Source organism: Lemur catta, chromosome 9 (assembly GCF_020740605.2).
Source record: "Lemur catta isolate mLemCat1 chromosome 9, mLemCat1.pri, whole genome shotgun sequence".
Classification (NCBI taxonomy): Eukaryota; Metazoa; Chordata; class Mammalia; order Primates; family Lemuridae; genus Lemur; species Lemur catta.
This window is the reverse complement of record NC_059136.1, coordinates 31,842,149-31,861,163: the sequence shown is the minus strand read 5'-3', so window position 1 is coordinate 31,861,163 and position 19,015 is coordinate 31,842,149. Positions and strand designations below refer to the sequence as shown.

The window sequence follows — 19,015 nt, the reverse complement described above, 5'->3', positions numbered from 1 at the left end:
AATGTAGGTGTCCGTGATTGAACTGATTTAGCATCTTACCACTGGAAAGATCCGAGCAGTTGCCTCAGGACTGCTAACGATGTTAATGTCACTTTTCCTGTTTGGCTTTGTTTCGTGCAGCTGAAGACCAATCTTGTGCCTCTGAAAGGCGGCAGGCCTTGTCCAGACTCTACTTTGGGACCTCAGGCTACTTCAGCCAGCAAGACCTGTTCTCTTCTGAGGAAGGACGAGGCTCTCAGAGAGGAGCCAGGTTTGCCACATCCTGCCCACTGACGGTCAAGGAGCTCTTTGTCAACTCCGGGCTTCTCCGCCCAATGGTGGAAGGGCAGGGTCCACCGTTTTCCGCCTCAGAAAGTCTCCTCCAAGAAGCCATGCGAGTGCTTTTCCCCTCCCGAGAGCTGGCTCGACTTGCTCTTCAGTTTACTACCAATCCAAAGAAACTCCAGCAAAACCTCTTTGCAGGGAAATTTTTGGAGAATGTTGGCCAGTTTAACATGTCTGGAGCCCTTGGCACAAGAGGCACATTTAACTTCAGTCAGTTTTTCCAGCAACTTGGTCTCCCAGGCTTCCAGAACAGAAGGAGACTAGAAGAACCAGCCCAACTGCTTTCTGTGAGATTGGATTCAAATTCTTCCATGGAAAGTCCTGAAGCCTCTGAGAAGGGTGTTGCTATGAATAAGCCAATTGTGGGCAGCTTTGGCTTTGAAGTTAACTTACAAGAGAACCAAAATGCCCTAAAATTCCTTATTTCTCTTCTGGAGCTTCCAGAATTTCTTCTGTTCTTGCAGCGTGCTGTTTCTGTGCCAGAAGAGGTAGCAAAGGATCTAGGTGATGTGATGGGCATGGCACTCAGCTCCCAGACCTGTGAGCAGACACCCGGAAGGCTATTTGTCCCGTCATGCTCGATGGAAGGAAGCTATGAGGAAGTCCAGTGCTTCCTTGGAGAGTGCTGGTGTGTGGATTCCCGGGGCAAAGAACTTCCTGGCTCAAGAGTCAGAGGAGGACGACCGAGGTGCCCCACAGAATGTGAAAAGCAAAGGGCTCGCATGCAAAGCTTCATGGGTAGCCAGCCTGCTGGGTCCAGCTTGTTTGTCCCTGCCTGTACCAGTGAGGGACACTTCCTCCCTGTCCAGTGCTTCAACTCAGAGTGCTACTGTGTTGACGCTGAGGGTCAGGCCATTCCTGGAACTCGAAGTGTAACTGGCGAGCCCAAGCAATGTGAGTCTGTTGTGTACTCAATCTGTAGACTTACCGTCTCTCTTTAGGCCCTGCCCCAATGCACTGTAGTAGCAAGAATCCACTCATGGCTAAAGTCTAAATTTAAACTTCAGTTAATGGAAAAATTAACTGCTGAAAGTAAAAATTATCCAAGAACATCTGGATAATGTTAACCATTCTAATGAGTGAATTGGGAAATTTGTTTGGCCTTAAAGAACTGCCACATACATTGCTGCAGTGCTGTCAATAGCTGGTCTCAATGGTGCTGATTTAGTCATGGGGTGCTCTCTGTCTAGATGGCATTTACAAATTTAAGGTTGATGGAATTTCTATGGCCATATAAGATTTTTTGCTGGAGTTTGGACAGTTAAGTAGTTTCATCTATTATTAAATTTCTTAAACTGAAACCCCTGTTCATTGTTCCTCCCCAGGCCCCACACCCTGTCAGTTGCAGGCTGAGCAAGCTTTCCTCAGCACGGTGTCAGCCCTGCTCTCCAATGTCAGCGTGCCACCTGCTCTCTCTGCCATCTACATCCCCCAGTGCAATGCCAATGGGCAATGGAGACGTGTGCAATGTGACGGGCCCCCTGAGCAGGTCTTCGAGTGGTACCAACAATGGGGGACTCAGAACGATGGTCCAGACCTGACCCCTGCCGAGCTGCTAGTGAAGATCATGAACTATAGAGAAGCAGCTTCAGGAAACTTTCATTTCTTTATTCAAAGTCTGTATGAGGCTGGCCAACAAGGCATCTTCCCGGTGCTGACACAATACCCTTCTTTCCAAGATGTCCCACTAGTGGTATTGGAAGGGAACTTAACTCAGCCCGGGAAGAACATCCTCCTAGAACCCTACATCTTCTGGCAGATCCTGAATGGCCAGCTCAGCCACTATCCAGGACCCTACTCAGACTTCAGCACTCCCTTGGCACACTTTGACCTGCGGAACTGCTGGTGTGTGGATGAGGCTGGTCAAGAGCTGGAAGGAACACGGGTTGAGCCAAACAAGCTCCCAGCATGTGAGTAACTTCTGTGAAGAGCTGAATTTACTGTTTTTTTTTTAAAGGATGCTTAATAGGAGGGTATTGAGTGTCAAAGCTAGAATGGAGTTTAGAGACAGCCAGGTACACACCCCTTCAATGTATGGCAGAGAAAACCAAGGCTCATGAATGGGAAGATACTTCCCTGCATCTACACAGTCAGGTGTTGGCAAGGTTGATATAGTATATTTAAAATTTTTCATATAATTGACTATGTAAATCAATGCCTTAGATTTTACTGGTTATCTTCTGTGTGCAAAGCACTCTCTTAGAGCCAATGAAGGCTATAAAAGAGAAAATGACCTGGCCCTTGTCCTCCTATGGCAAATGTTTAGTAACCTCTCATCAGTTAGATGCACCATCTGACTAATCAACAAGGATCATAATGACCCTGCTATTTGCACAAAACACAATAGGTGCTGAGGACCCCAGGAGAGTGCCACCTAAAGTGACTTTAATTGACTTGGAGGGATTTAATGAAGGGATTAATTGGAGAGCTGCTCATGGAGGTCTCTGAGTTCAACTTTGTGGCAGGTAGACTTATACAAAAGTTGTGGTATAGGAGGCATAAATAGAATGAAACTGACTGTGTTTTCACTTAAAATTCCTTATTCCCAAATATCCATGCCAGCAATTTGAAAGAACAACCAGACAGATTCAGCACTGTTATTATCAAATCAGAATCTCTCTAACCAGCAGTTGCTAGTATTATAGGTAATATAATAGCTGTTCAAGTTCAAAGAAATCTCTCAATTTTTCCTTGCAATGTTCAACATTGTCTTGAACCTTTCTGAGTATATTAAAATTCATAAGGCTATTTTAATATTAGCCAAATTTTAGACTTTAGCAGCAACTGGATTTTTAGAATGTTGGATGAAAGAACCATGTGATGAGAACAGTAGTACCCTCGTCGTTTTGAACGACCTGGAGATAATGCTACCAGAATTCTCCATTAAAATGTCAAATTCTAGCAAAAGAACCCTTGAAGTTAACACCCTGATGTTGGTCTGACTCTTACATAAGAAGTCTTATTTATTTTTGTGAGATCTATAGAATCATTCTCCATACCAATGGTCGGGTCTCCTACATGGGGACTTTCCTATAATTTTTGATGTTCTGAGATTGAATTTGGTCCTCTTTGTATGAAAATTTAGGGGCCTGAGTTGTTGAAACCAAAAGTACCTAGTAACTTTAGTGACTACCTTTATTATACCTTGGTCTGACTGCTGGGCAGATCATTAGAACTAGACTTAGAGTAATTTGCTTTTTCACTGAGTAACAGGAGGCTGTGTAGAGTTGACAGCCAGGTGTACAAGATCATCCACTAGGGAGAAAATATTAGACCTTCCATCTGTATTCAGTATTTCATCACTTCCTTTCACATCTCTATTTTTGTTTGTGCAATTAAGTGTTAACAGCTGAAATAGCTGAGGACACGGCACGTGGTATATTATTATAGTGGAACATACATATGCTTTACAAAGAAATATCCATATCTTGGGGGTACACATTCAAGCTTTTTTATTGATAGGGGTATGTGATAGAAAGTTTTTGGTGACCATTGGTTCAGAGCCTTGATACTCAAAGTAGGGTCTAACAGCATCAGCATCACCTTGGGAACTTAACAAAGATTCAGGATCTCAGGCCCTACCTGCTGAATCAAAATATGCATTTCTTCAGTGTTCCTGGGTGAATCTAATGCACCCACAAGCTTGAGAAGGACTGGCCTGGAGGACAGAACACTAGTACCCTGGCTCTGCCATTTACCACTGTGTGACCTAAAGGAGGGTGACCCGTGAGTCTTAGTTTCATCTGTAAAATGGGAATTATAATACATAGCTACCTCAAAGGCCTGTTGGGGGAATTATAAGAATTAATAGATGTAAAGTGCCAGCTCTGGTACATAGGAGGTACTTAATACATGATAGCTGCATTAATACAATTGATAGTGAACAATGCAGTGACCAATAACTTCCACACACACACACACACACACACGCAGGGATGATGGCTCAGACCTCTAGGAGTGTGAGTCCACACTGCCGACTCTGACCTGTTTGAAATTTTGCTTTTTTCATTTAATACACATTTTTGGACCACCTACTGTGTGCACTGTGCTGTATGATGGTGACACAGTCATGAAAAGAATGATGTCTGCTCTGAGAAGCTCAGAGACCAGTATATGTGTGTATGTGTATGTGTGTGTGGTGTGTGAATGTGTGTATGTGTGTGTATGTATGTGTTTGTGTGTATATGTGTGGTGTGTTTATATGTGGTGGGTGCATGACTCGTGTGTATGTGTGCATGTGTGTGATGTGTGTGTATATGTGTATATGTGTTGTGTGTGTATGTGTATATATGTGTGGTGTCTGGTATGCATGTAGTATGTATGTGTGGTATGTTTAATGTATGTATGTCTGTGTATATATCTGTTCATGTGTATATATGTGCATGTGTGTATATGTGGTATGTGGCTTGTGTATATGTGTGCATGTATGTGGTATGTGTATGTGTGCACATGTATGTGTGTGTGCTTCAGGGAGGTCAGAAGGAGCTATCTATGGTGAGTCCATCTGTGATATTTCTACTCCCCTAGGTCCTGGCTCCTGTGAGGAAGAGAAGCTTCGTGTACTGCAGTTCATTAAGGAAACGGAAGAGATTGTCTCAGCTTCCAACAGCTCTTGGTTCCCTCTGGGAGAGAGTTTCCTGGTGGCCAAGGGGATCCAGCTGACCAGTGAGGAGCTGGGCCTTCCTCTGCGCTCCCCACCCCGGGAGGCTTTCTCCGAGAAGTTTCTGCGTGGGAGCGAGGATGCCATCCGTTTGGCGGCTCAGTCGAGTGAGTGTGCACATGTCAGGTTTGTTACTCTCTCTCTTTGGAGAAGCACAAGCTTAAATCAGTCTCTCCTCAGTCTTTAGGACTTTGTGCCTCGGCTTCCCCGCCTGGTAGGTTTCTGGACAAGAAAAAGCAAAGTGGTTCTGTGACACCAGTCAAAGCTGAAACGCTTCTCCAAAGCACCCCCAAATCCTCCAGCACAGCCGCGCTGGGGCTGGTCCCACATTCTGTACTACGGATGGCCCTACAGCTCCCACGAAGCCCAACATTCTTGTTAAAACGTGAAGGACTCCCACTCCCAAATACTCATGTAACCCTCATGGCCTGTTCCCAAACCTGCCTCCATTTCCAGGGATTCAGGAACACCGCAAAGAGGGAGGGAGAGGAACCCTCACTACTGAGGGACTATCACACGTGCGATCTCATCTAATCCTGACAGTAACTCCAAAGGCACGAATTATTACCTGTATATGACAGAGGAATAAGCCCAGAGAGCCCACAGTCCTCTAGCCCATAATAACAGCCAAACAATACTCAAAACTTACCTTTGACCAGGCCCTTACTGTGCTGCATAGATTATCAGACGCTTGCATTTAATCCTCTAACAGTTCCAGGAGGATGATGCTATATTTGCCACCAGCAGTTCTTCACAAATGGGGAAACTGAGTCTGAGGTTAAGTCACTTGCCTAAGCACAGCCAACTACTAACTGGTGGAGCCTGGATGGGAACCCTAGGGGTCTGGTCCTTGAGCCCATGCTCTCAACTCCTCTGTGCCCCTGCCGGGCTGATCCCAGGTGCAGTTGAAGTCGGTGCCTAGATCTGTCTCATCCTAAAGCTCTTGTTCTTCCTGCATGGCCCCACAGCCTGCTCTGGTGGGAGAGCCCAGTCCCCTTCAAGTTCTCTCAGGAACCCACATCGACTTGGTAGGGACAAATGATTCATCTGCCTCTGGGCCTTACCTGAGTTCCCTGTCCCTTTCCAATTGTCTCAGCTGATTCCCTTTCTGAAGTTTTCTAGTCTTGGGTCACAGAACAGCAAAGCAGTGCTGCCCAACAACATCTGCTCCTAGTCAAAGAGAATGCACTCCCGGGGGCTGGCAACTCCCCGCCTTCCCGCTGCTGGGCTTGGGATTGGGGCTCAGTTGTCTTTGTTCTCTTAACTCTCCAAGAGACTTTTCTAAGGGCCATCTTTGTTTCCTGCCTCTCTCCCTCACCAGACGTCTCTTTAGGAGGACAAGGCACCATGTCTTATTCATCTCTATATCCCCGGTGTCTGGTGCAGCGCCTGGCCCCAAGGAGGAGCTCAATAAACGGTGGTCAGCTGTCCTGTTGTTTCCTTCTGCCCCTTCCGCTTTTTCTTCCATTCACTACCCTTACCCTATGCCCAGGGACCTCTATTCTCTGTTCCTCAGAGACTTGGGGACTTCTGCTTTTGACAAGAAACCCATTGTTTGAAATTTTGTGCATGAACAGGATTTGACGTAACCAAAGAGGGAAGTGGCACTGATGCCCCTTCAGTCGTGACCATTCTGGTCAGGGAGGGAAATGTAGAGAAAGGGGAAAGAGCATTGTTGGTGCCATAGAGATTTGTCATTGAATGGCATGGAGGCATTTTCTTCGGAAGTCAAGCTGATGAAGTTCCTCTCCAACTAACCACATGGTAATTTTGCATGTCTGAGGCTGTGGGGAAAGAGGAAGGGTCCACAGAGAAGGACCGGAACTGGTCTTCTCCCTGGGAGTCTGGGGATTGAGGGCCCAGGACAAGAAGAGACTGAGGGCCACAGTGTGTCTTTGGTCAATAGAAATGGCAACAATGCCCTAGGGCCTCACAAGGTGGTAGAGGATGTGGGACTGTGCCTGGCATGAACGTGGTGCTTAATGCCTATTGGCTCTTTTGATAGACATATCACACTTACCCTGTTAGGTGAGTATTAGACCTATTTCATAGATGAGGAAACTCAGGCTCAGAGAGGTTGGGCAATTTGCTCATAATCACACAGCTAAGAGGTGCAGTGCCAGAATTCAGATAGAGGCTTATCAGACTCCAGAGCCCTGCCCACTACCCCAGGATGCCCCAAAGGTGGGTATTGCTGTCCCCAGATGGGTTCTGACTGCAGGTTGGTGGCATCCTTATATCTGTAAGCTCCCGCTTTGGAGCCACAAAGCCCATTTCTCAAGGGTGGTGAGTTGCGGAGAACTGCCCTGACATGCGGCAGGCGATGGCCAACTGGGCTGCCCCAGATGTGGCCATTCTCCTCTAGGATCCCTGGGAGGAGGCACAGCCCATCCAAGCACCTGCAGGAGTGGAGAGGAGGAGAGAAGTGGCCCTCAAGAGAGGGCCTGGGAGACATTTATGGCCACTGAAGAGGAGGGTGGGGGGGCAGAATGGAGTCTGGTGAGACTCAGGCCAAGCTGCCATGTGTCCTGCCCGCTGCCCGCTCTCTCTTTGTGCTTTCTACCTTATACATTCATTCTTTCTCTTTTGCCCACTCAGTGATTTCTTGAGTGCCTACCATGAGCCAGGCACTGCTCTGTGTGCACAAATCTCTGCACTAAAGAGCGTAAATGCTTGCATTAAAGAGATAAACCTAAACCAAATAAATAAGTGCACTGTTTAGTATGTTGCTGGTGGAGAGAGCCATGCGGAAAGGCCTGGTGGGGCAGGAGGATGCCAGAGCTGAGGACAGGGTGCCGTTTCATTAGTGGGGTGACCACTAGTTCATCACTTAACCTCTTTCATGGAGCTTCTGTTTCCTCACCTGGGGTAAAAGTTCTGACTTCGGGGAGCTGCTGTGAAAATCAGATATGATTTTGTGGATAACCAAGCTTCCTCAGAGGGCAGCTGACTTAGACTGACCTCGTGTTCAAGTCCAGCCTCTCTACTTCCCAGCTGTGAGGTCTCAGTTTTCTCATCCATTAAATGAGATAATATTGCCTTCCTTGTAAAGTGGTTGTGAGGATTAAATTAATTAAAGTGTGTACTTAGATAGTGCCGGGTATATAACAAATGCTTATAATCCTCAGCTTTTATTGCTGTTATCTCATATGCCTGACACTTTATTGACCTAATCAATTCTCTATGGAAGTCATTGTAGAGATCTGCAAAGATTATTTTAATTTTAAGCCTAAATGTTATTTTTAAGGACAATCTACTGAATGCCTACCCACTGTTCAAGATGCCTCTGTAACATTTTGCACTGAGATGTCTGTCAAATAAATTAGAGGACCTCCTTACGTTGGAACAGGGTTGTAATTGGTTGTTCTCAGTGACAGAGCCCACACTGGGCAGGTGGTCACGTTCTGCTTCTCTCCTTCCCTGACTCCAGCCTTAACCTTCTATCAGAGACGCCGCTTTTCCCTGGGCGACAGGGCTGGAGCACCCACCCTCCTGCAGTCAGGCCCCTATGTGCCGCAGTGTGATGCGTTTGGAAGTTGGGAGCCCGTGCAGTGCCACGTCGGGACTGGTAAGGGGTTGTGGGCACATCCAGGAGGCTGAGTGACGCTGCCTACTTTTCATTTAGAGGAAAGAGCCCCACACTTGGAGGCAAGTGAGCTGGACTCTCGGGCCCCTCTTTGGCAGCTGCTGACAAATCCCTTAGCTTCTCTGGGCTCCAGTTGTCTCACCTGTGTCACAGGAACAGGAACCTTCTACCAATAGGAAGGTCAAGTGGGTGGTTGCAGGGGGCATTGGGGCTCTAAGACCTGTGATTATGGACAATGTCAGCCAGGGAGTCTGGGCCAGTGGGACAGAGAGGTGACCTTGCTTTGCACTGCTATGAATGCAAAGAAGAAAAGTTGTTTATGGGACCCTGGGAAGCAAAGCCCCAGTGTGTTTCCTGAACTCCTGGCCCCTGCCTCTTTTTAGGGCACTGCTGGTGTGTGGACAGGAAGGGAGAGTTCGTGCCTGCCTCACTGACTGCCGGGTCCCCACAGATCCCTCAGTGTAAGTGAAGCCTGCGGAGCTTTCCACCTGGGCCCTGGGTGGGCACTCCAGGTTGGCGGAGCCAGCTGTGATCACTCAGCTGTGGGAGGCTCCGTGTCCCAGCCCGTGTCTCAGACCATCTGAGTGCAGCAGACGCATTTCCCCAAGTCCCAGGTCCAGAGGCTCCCGCTCACCTTGGCCCATTCTGATTGGTGCTCCCAGTTTCGCAGGTGGAGAGAGTGATGAGGGGGTCCTGGTTCCCCTCACTGTGCACCTGCTCCCTGGGCAGTTGCAGCCCCTGCTGCAGTTTTAGCATCTCCCATTTGGACTGCCAGCCCCAGCCTCTCCTGAGGTTCAGCAGTGTGTAATCACAGCCACTTGCTATCACAAGCTGACATGTCCCACATGGGTCTTTGTCCTTGACTTTAAGCCTGCTTCTCCTCCGGGCTTCCAGCTCTCTGTGAAGGGCACCTCCGTTCACCCAGACACATGGCTCTGAAACTTGGGGTCCACCTGGGTTCCCCACTTTCCCTCAGCTCCCATAGTCAATCTATTAAAAGCACCCTTCTCCCTCCCACAGGCCCCACGACCTGTGAGATTTCTCGAGCCCGTGGGCTGCTTTCTGGTTGGAAACAGGCTGGATCCCAAGGAAACCCATCTCCAAAAGATCTGTTCATCCCAACCTGCCTAGAAGTAAGGCTCTGACGGCCAGGAAGGGTGTGGGCAGAGAGCCAGGATGTGCTCTTATTGGTTGAGGATTTTTCTGGTTTTTAATACATTCAGTTTAGTTAAAAACTAACATGAAGTTCAGCCTGGGCATTTGTCCTGGGCCTGGTAGACCTTGGCTCTGTGACCTTGGGCAACTTACTTACCTTCTCTGTGCTCTAGTCTGTTTTTCTTTAATCATAAGATCAGGCCACATTTTGTCCTATCTAGTGCTAGGATTGTTTTGAGACCCCAGAGAAATATCTTTCATGAAAACTCTTTGAAAAATAATCAAAACATATACAGTTGCTACCATGTTTTTCCTCAAGGCATCTTGGCCAACACCTTATGCTCATTGCATCTCAGGTTCCCAACATGATGGAGGACATTGTCCTACTTCCCTCCCCAGCTCTCTGAATGATTGTTAAAATTCATAATTCAGTGAAGTACTCATGTAAAAGCTCCTGGAGAAAGGATTTAGGCCCCAAATTTTAACCACTTACTTGCCAAGTGATGAAGTCTCTAAAATAGAGATGACAGGAACACCACTGCTGCTCTGCTCAGCTCCTGAGGACTTTATGGAAATCAGATGAAATCAGCAAAGTAGAAGTTCATGAAACTGTAAAGTATGAGCAAAAGTTTCTTTATTATTATTGTTGGGTACTATGAACCTGGACCCAATTACAGTTAGTTTTGTAGAGAAATTAGCCAATATTATTTAGTCTTTTTATTTTGGCTGGCAGGCACCTACTGTTGGAATACAATTCTTTTCCATTTTCCTGGGCACTGGTGCTTGCTCGGGGGGAAGGAGATGAAGAAGCAACGACTTCTGAGGCAGGAAAACTGAGAGCAGAGCAGAGCTGAGTGGCGCTCTGATGCTGTGGTTCTCTGCCCACTCATGTGGAGGACCCTGGCACCAGTCAACAGCACCCAAGGCTCTCACTGCCCAAACCCCCAGGAAAAGCCAATAGTTAGAACATTCTCAATTTTAAGACTTTATCCCATAAAATTTTCTCAAGCCTTTGCTTGGGTTTGAACCTTACCTCCATAGCTTAACTGGATCTCTTTGGGACAGTGAAGTCCCTTGAATGCCACACTGGGGTGGGGATGATTGTCACAGGAGACCCTCATGGTTACATTCTATGTCCATGTCGGATGTCATGATTATTGTCACTGTTTGTCTGCAAACAAGGCATAGCAGATTATGAAATGAACAAGTGGCAAACAAATCCTGCAGGAAACAGCGATGGCTACTGAGCTCGGCAGCTGCTGCTTTTCTTCAGCACATCTGCTTGTGCTCGTGATGAGGAGAGAGGACATTTCCTACCACCATGTACTTGGAAGGAACATGCGAAACTGAGGCCCAGAGAGTTGAAGTGGCTCCAGACTGGCCAGGGAGGGAGGGGCTGATGCCGATAGGGTTCTGTCCCTTGAGTCCTGGCCAGGCACAGGGCTTGCCTGGTGCCGTATTCTTTCATCCCTGTTACAGACACTTTGGGCCTTCTCTTAGGGCTGTTCATTGAAATAGCCTGTGGGATTGGTGGGGCTGGTTCGGGAGAGCAGCTGGGATTTTGGGGCTGCTGGGTTTGTGCCCTTACCAGCTGTGGGTGCTGTTCCTCCACTTCCCCTCCCTGAGTGAGCCTCAGTTTCCCCCACCCTAGAGTGGGAGAACTGTGGTTCTTGCTTCATGGGGCAGTTATAACTATCAATTTAAATGACACATGGAAAGTGAGGGGAACAGGAGAGTGCCTCCCCCATCTCCTCCTACTTGGAAAAGCCATCACCAGTTGTTTTGGGAGGAACATTTTTGATGTCTTCCCACCAGCAGGTTGGTTGCAAAAGCCTCTCGCCCACAGTGCCTGACATGACCTCGGCTTTGTCTCAGACAGGAGAATATGCCAGGCTGCAGGCGTCGGAGGCTGGCACCTGGTGTGTGGACCCCGCATCAGGAGAAGGGATGCCGCCTGGCTCAAACGGCACTGCCCAGTGTGAGTGGTCCCCTGCCCCTCCCGGGAGCACTGGGTGTAGAGTGCCAAGAGCTGGCTTCGGGTCCCAGCTCTGCTGCTTCCACAGCTGTGGAGGCCCAGCCCCTGACCTCACTGCACCTTAGTTTTCTCATCTGTGAAATGGGGTAACATTCCCCAGCTCACAGGTTCCTAGTTGAAGCAAATGTGCAGGGAGCAGGCTGTGCTTTGTCACTGAGAAGCATAAGCCAGCATGGGTCCCTGTCACAGGGGCACTGGTGCTTTTGTGGGTTGACCCGCTGTGCAGCTCTGATGCACACAGGCCCTGCCTGGCCCTGGGCTTGCAGCCTGGCCCTGAAATCTGGTTCCCACAGTGAAGCCCAGGTGCTGTCCCTAAAGTGCAATGTGCTGATGTCCTTCCCTGCCTAAAATGGGCACTCCCATCATCCTCGGGGCCCCACTCAAGCTCCCTGGCGTGGGGCAGGACCCCATGTGCCTGGCTGCTATGTGGCTGCTTTGGCTTCTCCTGCTTCTTCATTGCTCATGCTGCACCATCCGGTTGTATAATAAATTCTGGTCAGACATTGGAAGATGGTGGATTCTCCTTCCACCTGGGGCCATCACACATTCTGGCTCTGCCACCTGCAATGTGTCCATCCATCCCCTCCCTACCCTCTACCTGGCTGATCCCTGCTTGGATCATGTGTCAGTCCCTCCAGGAAGCCTCCCCTGGCTCGTCTCTTGCATTGCTGAGCTCAGTGCTTCAGAGTCTCCACATGGCTCCTAAATGACACTGTTGTCGCCCTTATCTCACTGAACTATACCTGCTCATCCCTTTCAGACTCCTGGCAGTGGTGGGGAAGAGAGCACAGAGCTGAGCATGCACTGTCTTTGCCCTGCTGTAGCCCAGCATCCCAGTGGGGAAGCCACCCCAGACCCCGGAAGACCCTGCAGGCGGGTTGGCTGTGGGTGGCAGGAAGGACAATTGCACTGGAACGGAGTAGGAGTCCAACTGGCTTGTCTCTGTGTCAAGGCCCAGGCTTCTGTGACGTGCTCGAGAGTGGAGTCGTCTCCAGGAGAGTTGGCCTTGGCTTCATCCCAGCCTGCGGGGCCAAGGACGGGGGCTTTTCCCCAGTGCAATGTGACCCAGCCCAGAGCAGCTGCTGGTGTGTCACGGCGAGCGGAGAGGAGGTGCCCGGGACCCGTGTGGCTGGGAGCCAGCCCGCCTGTGAGAGTAAGTCGTGACCCCCCGGAGGGATCATGGGGCTAGTATATCTCTTCCTTTTCCCAGACTGGGTGGGGTTCCAAGGAAGCAGGGACATTGGGGGTTGCAGGGGAGACAGGAGGTACAGGAAGGATCTAGTTTCAGTTGACTCCCATGATATTGAAATTTACGTCTACTTCCTAAAAATGCCCCGACCAGGGGCTGAAATCAGAAGGAGCACGGCCAGGGATTCTCCAGACCTGGCATCTCAGGGAGCTGGGCGCTGGCCTGCTGAGGAACTCTGGGTCTTGCTCTCTGTCCCCAAATGGGGAGAGGCAGCCTGATTGTGAGTCTCAGTGTGATGGTCCATCCCTGCTGGATGCTCCAGGAATCTGTGTTGACATGTTTATTTTCATTTCTAATTTAAAAATATGTGTGGATATAAAATGTTGAAATGCACATCATATGAATATATGTTAGAATATTAAACTATGTTATTAAATGTAAAAATTATTTAGTTATGAATTACTTGCCTTTTATTAGTATTTCTCCAATGTATTTAAGTCATGGGACATTACAGTCATTTTAAAATTTATTTGAGCAGGTAGGTTAGACTATCTGTGATTCCATTTCAGGACAGGAAATGGAGACATTACAAAATATTTATTATAAATTGGGGTGGGAGTTCCAACAGGGTTGAGACATACTGTGCTGAATGATTCTGATTTTACTACAGTTGCCTTTCTTTTGATGTCGTTATTGCTTTATTTTATTTTTTTTTTAATTTTCCAATCTCTAAGCAACATTTTAGAATTGCAGAAAAATTTAATTAGGTCTAGTGATACTTCTGGTTGACATGTGTGAAGAGATGGGAGGAATCTGCAGGGTGCGTAGTAGGTGCTTGACGGCTGTCTGTGAGTGGAGCTGCCTGCCCTATGCTTCTGAGATGGGGAGAGAAGTGAAGGCTCTGCCCGAAGTCAGACATGATCAACACTCAACCTCCAGGTCATTTAGGAGTGGTCTGCACCAAGACCCAGGATGCAGGCCAATGTGTGGAACAGGTCTGGAGCGCAGCTCCTCTGGGGCTTGGGGAGGCTCTACATGGCTTGGCCCTGCAGGAATCCATGGTAATAGCTCACACATGCATAGAATTACCTGCTAAAAAGTGCTTTGTATTCCCTTATCCCATTTTTGCCTTCCAACGATACAGGTAAATAGAGCTCTCTTATCTCCCCATTTTACAGATAGCAAAATTGAGGCTCAGAGAGGTTTATAAACACATCCAAGGTCACACAGCTATCAAATGGACCAGCCAGGGTTTAACCCAGGGTCCTGCTGACTCAAGCCCTGTGTTGTGCAGCTGTGAGGGGCTTTAGGAGAAGACAGAAGGCAGGCTCAGGAAGGTTTTCACACAGCCTTCTTGAATAAAGAAAGAAAGGATAAATATGCCCAAAAGAACTTTGCCCTCCTCTCCTTACAACTGTGCAGGTTTCCTTAATTTGCTGTGTATTTTCGAGGCTGTAGAGCTAACATTTACCCAGGCTTAGCCATGGGGCGATGGCTGGGCAGGTGCTTGCCTGCTCCCCTGGACCGCACTGGCCTGTGGGACCGGGCTGGACATCTAGGGAGACGCGCGGTTCTTGCTGGGCACAGCAAACCCTCCCTGGGCTGGGCCCACTGTGAGTATTCGGTTAATTTTAGCTTCTGTGCTTCTTCCTTTCTCCTTAGCCCCTCTTCCCCAGCTGTGGGGGCCAGGTGATTCACACCACAGCCAGTGAGTCGCTTCATTTCAGGGAAATTGGGGAAGAAGGTCTTAGGGAAGCAAAGCAGGCCTGCTGGGGAGGTGAGGGGCACCAGCAAGAGAAGTGTCAGTGTCCCGGGCGATGGTGGTGACTGCAGGAAGAAAGCCCCCTCCCAGCCTAGTCAGAGAACTCACTGGCCCACTGCCCCAGAAAAGCCGCAGGTGCAGATCCTTCCCATGAGGTGAGAGGGGAAACCATATTTGTTGAGATCTGGGGGCTCACACATCACTCACCAACCCCTCGCTTTTTACTCATATACACATGTCCCCCTGGTGGGGGACATGGATTCTGGGATGGGAGTGGCAGGATTCACATCCTGGCTTGCTGCTTACCAGCTCTCTGACCACAGGCATTGGCCCTCTGTGTGCCTCAGCACTGGTGTCTGTAAACAGGGATGCTGGGACCTACCCCACAGGGCCGCGGGGAACATTAAAGGAATTGAGAGTAGCCTGTAATCCCAGCACTTTGGGAGGCTGGGGCAGGAGGATCACTTGAGCCCAGGAGTTTGAGAGCTATGATTGTGCCACTGCACTCCAGCCTGGGTGACAGAGTGAGACCCTGTCTCTAAAAAAAAAGTGAATTGATGTTAGTAAAGCTCTTAACAGTTAAACCTGGCACATACTAAGTGTCACATAAGGAGTTTTTAAATAAATACTCCTGCTAGGAATAGGCCTTATTGCTATCCTCTACATTTTATGAGTGGGGAAACTGAGTCACAGGGAAATTAATGAACTTGCCTAGGCCACTCGACTAGCAAATGACAGAGCCAGGATTCACAGCCCCAGAGTCCACACACTCGGCGCTTGTTAAGAACCAACTCGATAAGCCCACTGTAATCACAATGCAGAATCTTGGCCAGAGGCCATCGTTCTTGTTAAAAAGAAGCCCAAACTGTACAAAAGTAATTCTTGTAACCAAAATGTTTGTATCCCTGTAATATTCTGAAATAAAAAAATAAAGGAAATTATTTGACATCCCTTCCCCCATCGGAAAAAAAAAAAAAAAAAAGCCCAGTTTGAGCCCTGGAGATCAAAATAGATCATTCTTCATCTTTGAGGCCCCTGAATACCCTCCTATCACACAGAGATTGCAAGGTTTTTTTTCGTTTGTTTTTTGTTTTTGAGACAGTCTCACTCTGTTGCCCAGGCTAGAGTGCCGTGGTGTCAGCCTAGCTCACAGCAACCTCAAACTTCTGGGCTTAAGCAATCCTCCTGCCTCAGCCTCCTGAGTAGCTGGGACTACAGGCGCACACCACCATGACCGGCTAATTTTTTTTCTATATATATTTTTAGTTGTCTAACTAATTTCTTCCTACTTTTTTAGTAGAGATGGGATCTCGCTCTTGCTCAGGCTGGTCTTGAACTTTTGACCTCAAGCTATCCTCCCGCCTCGGCCTCCCAGAGTGCTAGGATTACAGGCGTGAGCCACCGTACCCAGCCAGAGATTGCAGGTTTAAAAGCCAGATATATACTGGTCAAGGCTGTGTCCAAGAGTCTGATAATTAACTAAATCCCTAATCACACTGAATGTGTTTGCTCATTAATTTACTCATTCACCCACTTATTTAACTCGCATTCATGTAGCTGTGGCTGGATCAGCATGGTGCTTTGGCCTGGGTGAACAGAGGAAAGGTGCCCTCCTTCTCCCTGCACTCGACACAGTGGGGAGATCAATGTGCAGATGGTTAGTGTTTCAAACGATGGATAAGGTGGAGGTCTATACCAGAGGGCCTGGGGATCCAGAGGATGGGACTGAAGTCTGCCAGAGGGAACCACAGAAGGTGTTAGAAAACTGAATGTGTTGAGCTGCTATTTGAGGGTCAAAAAGGAATGTTCTAGACAGATGAGCAGGCAGAGGGAAGGGCATGAGGATGTGTTCAGGGGAGGATGGGAGTGGAGAGAGAGAGGCAGGTCAGCAGGAACACTGGGGAATTGAGAGCCACGGTCCAGCTTCTGCGCAATTTCTCTGCCAGCAGCAGGGACTAGGTGGGACGGGCAGCAGAAAGGCAGGGGATGAGGCCCAGATGCAGGGGCCTGGCAAAGAGGCTGTGCTAGGAGTCCAGGCAGAAGATGAGGGGTGTCTAACTGAGGGAAGAGGCAGTGGGAGTAAAGAAACGGTGTGAAGGTGTGAGCCACGGCAGGGGTGGAGGAGACGGGGCCCTGCAGGAAGGCTGCCAGGCTGCTGGCCTGGGACCACTGTGTGGCTGGAGGTGCCACCCCTTGGGCTGGGGGCACTGAAGCAGGAGTGGGCCTGGGCAGCAGCTGCTGTTTCCAGACTTGGACGGTTGGCTTTGAGGTGGAGACACTGGGTGGTAAGTAATTGGATTAAGAGATGGGAAGGAGCTTGAGTGCCTGAGCTCGAGACGAAGCTACGAGAAGCATCCATGCTTAGCGGCCTGTTCAAACTAAGGGAGGATGAGCTGTCCGAGCAGAGGGCAGGGCACAGCTGAGAGCACAGTGCGCTGGAGAAGGGGAGGGGACGAGGGCCCGGTGTGACTGAGAAGGGAACACCCACAGGTGGGCACGCTCGGCCCTCCTGAGGCCAGGCACGTGCCCACCGTGGCTCTGCTTTCCTCCTAGGCCCGCAGTGCCCGCTGCCGTTCAACGTGTCAGAGGTGGCTGGCGGGGTGATCCTGTGTGAGACAGCCTCGGGCCCAGGGGGGGCCACCGTCCAGCAGTGCCAGCTGCTGTGCCGTCGAGGCTACCAGCGTGTGTTCCCGCAAGGGCCGCTGGTGTGCAACCTGGAGAGCGGACGCTGGGAGTCACCGCCACCTCAGCCACGGGCGTGCCAGCGTGAGTGGCTTTGGGAAGTCTGTCCTGCACCCTGATCCTTCCCAGAGCTGGGGCTGAGACCAGGGTGTGGATGCATCACTGCTTCATTCCCCACCCAAACACAGCGCTTTCGTGGTAAGCCAAGAGAGGAGAGAGGGCCCTGTGGAGCATTTTCTTCTGAAGGAGCAGATGTGCTTCATAGACCCCTGGAGTTAGGCTTTATTTGTGCCTTCTCTGGAACCATCTGCTCCTTGGGAGAATTGCCATCACTCCAGTTCTCCTGGGATATCTTGGATTAAGGACGAATACTTGGCAGGTAGGTGCTCTGACAGCCATCCTGGTGACTCTAGTGTTGGCATGCTCAGCACTGCTTATCCAGCCTCTGAGAGTCAGTCTGCCCCACCAGCCTCTGTCAGACCACACGGACCTCAGGGCTAATGCCTGGTGGAGCAGGGGGCCCTGGGCCCTGGAAACTGCTCCCGGTGGGGCAACAGTTCTGATGGCTGAGGCCTGTGCTCTATGTAAACATCAGCCCTGTCCCAATGCTCTGTGCAGAGAGCTTCTTTCTCCTGCCCACACTGAACCCACCTGACACACACGCAAGCACATGGACATGGCTGGGTGGCAGCACCAGGCTCTGTGCCACAGCCAGACAGGTCAGGGCAGACAGCTGGGACCTAGCACTTGGTCCACCCAGTGCAATGGGAGGGGCGTCTGGGAGAGAAACCAAGATCTTGGGACTGACTGTCACAGGCTCAGGGTGGCTGCCAGAGGGTCAAGGACAGTATGTGTTGCAAAGCACTCTGAGATATAGAGGGTCCCCCTCCAGGGTGGCCTAAGCTGAAATCAAGTGTGGGTCTTGAGCTCCTCAAGTTGAATGAAGACTGCTGTGTATGATTGTGCAGGTTGTGCACTGAACAACCTTAGAGGATGCCATTCCTATCGTCTATGGTGTCTATTCTTAACCTGAAAAACCATGTAATGTGGCTCTGTGTGCAAGATAGTTTGGAAAATTGTCCAAGGAGAATGTCCAGGACCCCCAAATGTAAAGCACTGTGGTTTAGAGGCAGAGGCAGGACTGAGCGTGGTATGAAGGTGATAAGTAATTTCGGAGACCAGCCATCATGTTAGGAAGTATTTAGACTCTGAAGATGATAATGCAAAATGGTGGTGCTTGTGTTCTTCACGCTAAAAAAGGAAAGGTTATTTTTGCAGAGGAAAACCCAAACAAAGAAAAGAATTCCACGGGTCTGTCACCTCTGTCTGCTGACCACTGGTGCTTGCCTGCAGGGCCCCAGCTGTGGCAGACCATCCAGACCCAAGGGCACTTCCAGCTGCAGCTCCCGCCAGGCAAGATGTGCAGTGCTGACTACGCAGGCCTGCTACAGGCTTTCCAGGTCTTCATATTAGATGAGCTGACGGCCCGTGGCTTCTGTCAGATCCAGGTACACACTTGGCCTTCCCCACCGTGAAGGCTTGGACTGAGCTCAGCGCCACTGTGTCAGTGACTTGGGCCTTTGCCCACCTTGCCGAGCCTTTCATCAGTCATCCATGAAATG

At 49.5% G+C, this 19,015-nt stretch overlaps 1 protein-coding gene across 1 annotated transcript in view; it reads left to right on the top strand.

The window, feature by feature from the left end:
- TG (thyroglobulin) overlaps window positions 1–19,015 on the top strand; it is a 244,685-nt gene that overhangs the window by 17,663 nt on the left and 208,007 nt on the right. The window contains exons 9-18 of the mRNA XM_045561428.1: window positions 121–1,218; window positions 1,650–2,234; window positions 4,852–5,091; window positions 8,415–8,552; window positions 8,954–9,031; window positions 9,591–9,703; window positions 11,601–11,703; window positions 12,713–12,913; window positions 17,265–17,477; window positions 18,747–18,901. Of these exons, the coding sequence (XP_045417384.1) occupies window positions 121–1,218; window positions 1,650–2,234; window positions 4,852–5,091; window positions 8,415–8,552; window positions 8,954–9,031; window positions 9,591–9,703; window positions 11,601–11,703; window positions 12,713–12,913; window positions 17,265–17,477; window positions 18,747–18,901 (2,924 nt within the window). The remainder of the gene's footprint in view (window positions 1–120; window positions 1,219–1,649; window positions 2,235–4,851; window positions 5,092–8,414; window positions 8,553–8,953; window positions 9,032–9,590; window positions 9,704–11,600; window positions 11,704–12,712; window positions 12,914–17,264; window positions 17,478–18,746; window positions 18,902–19,015) is intronic.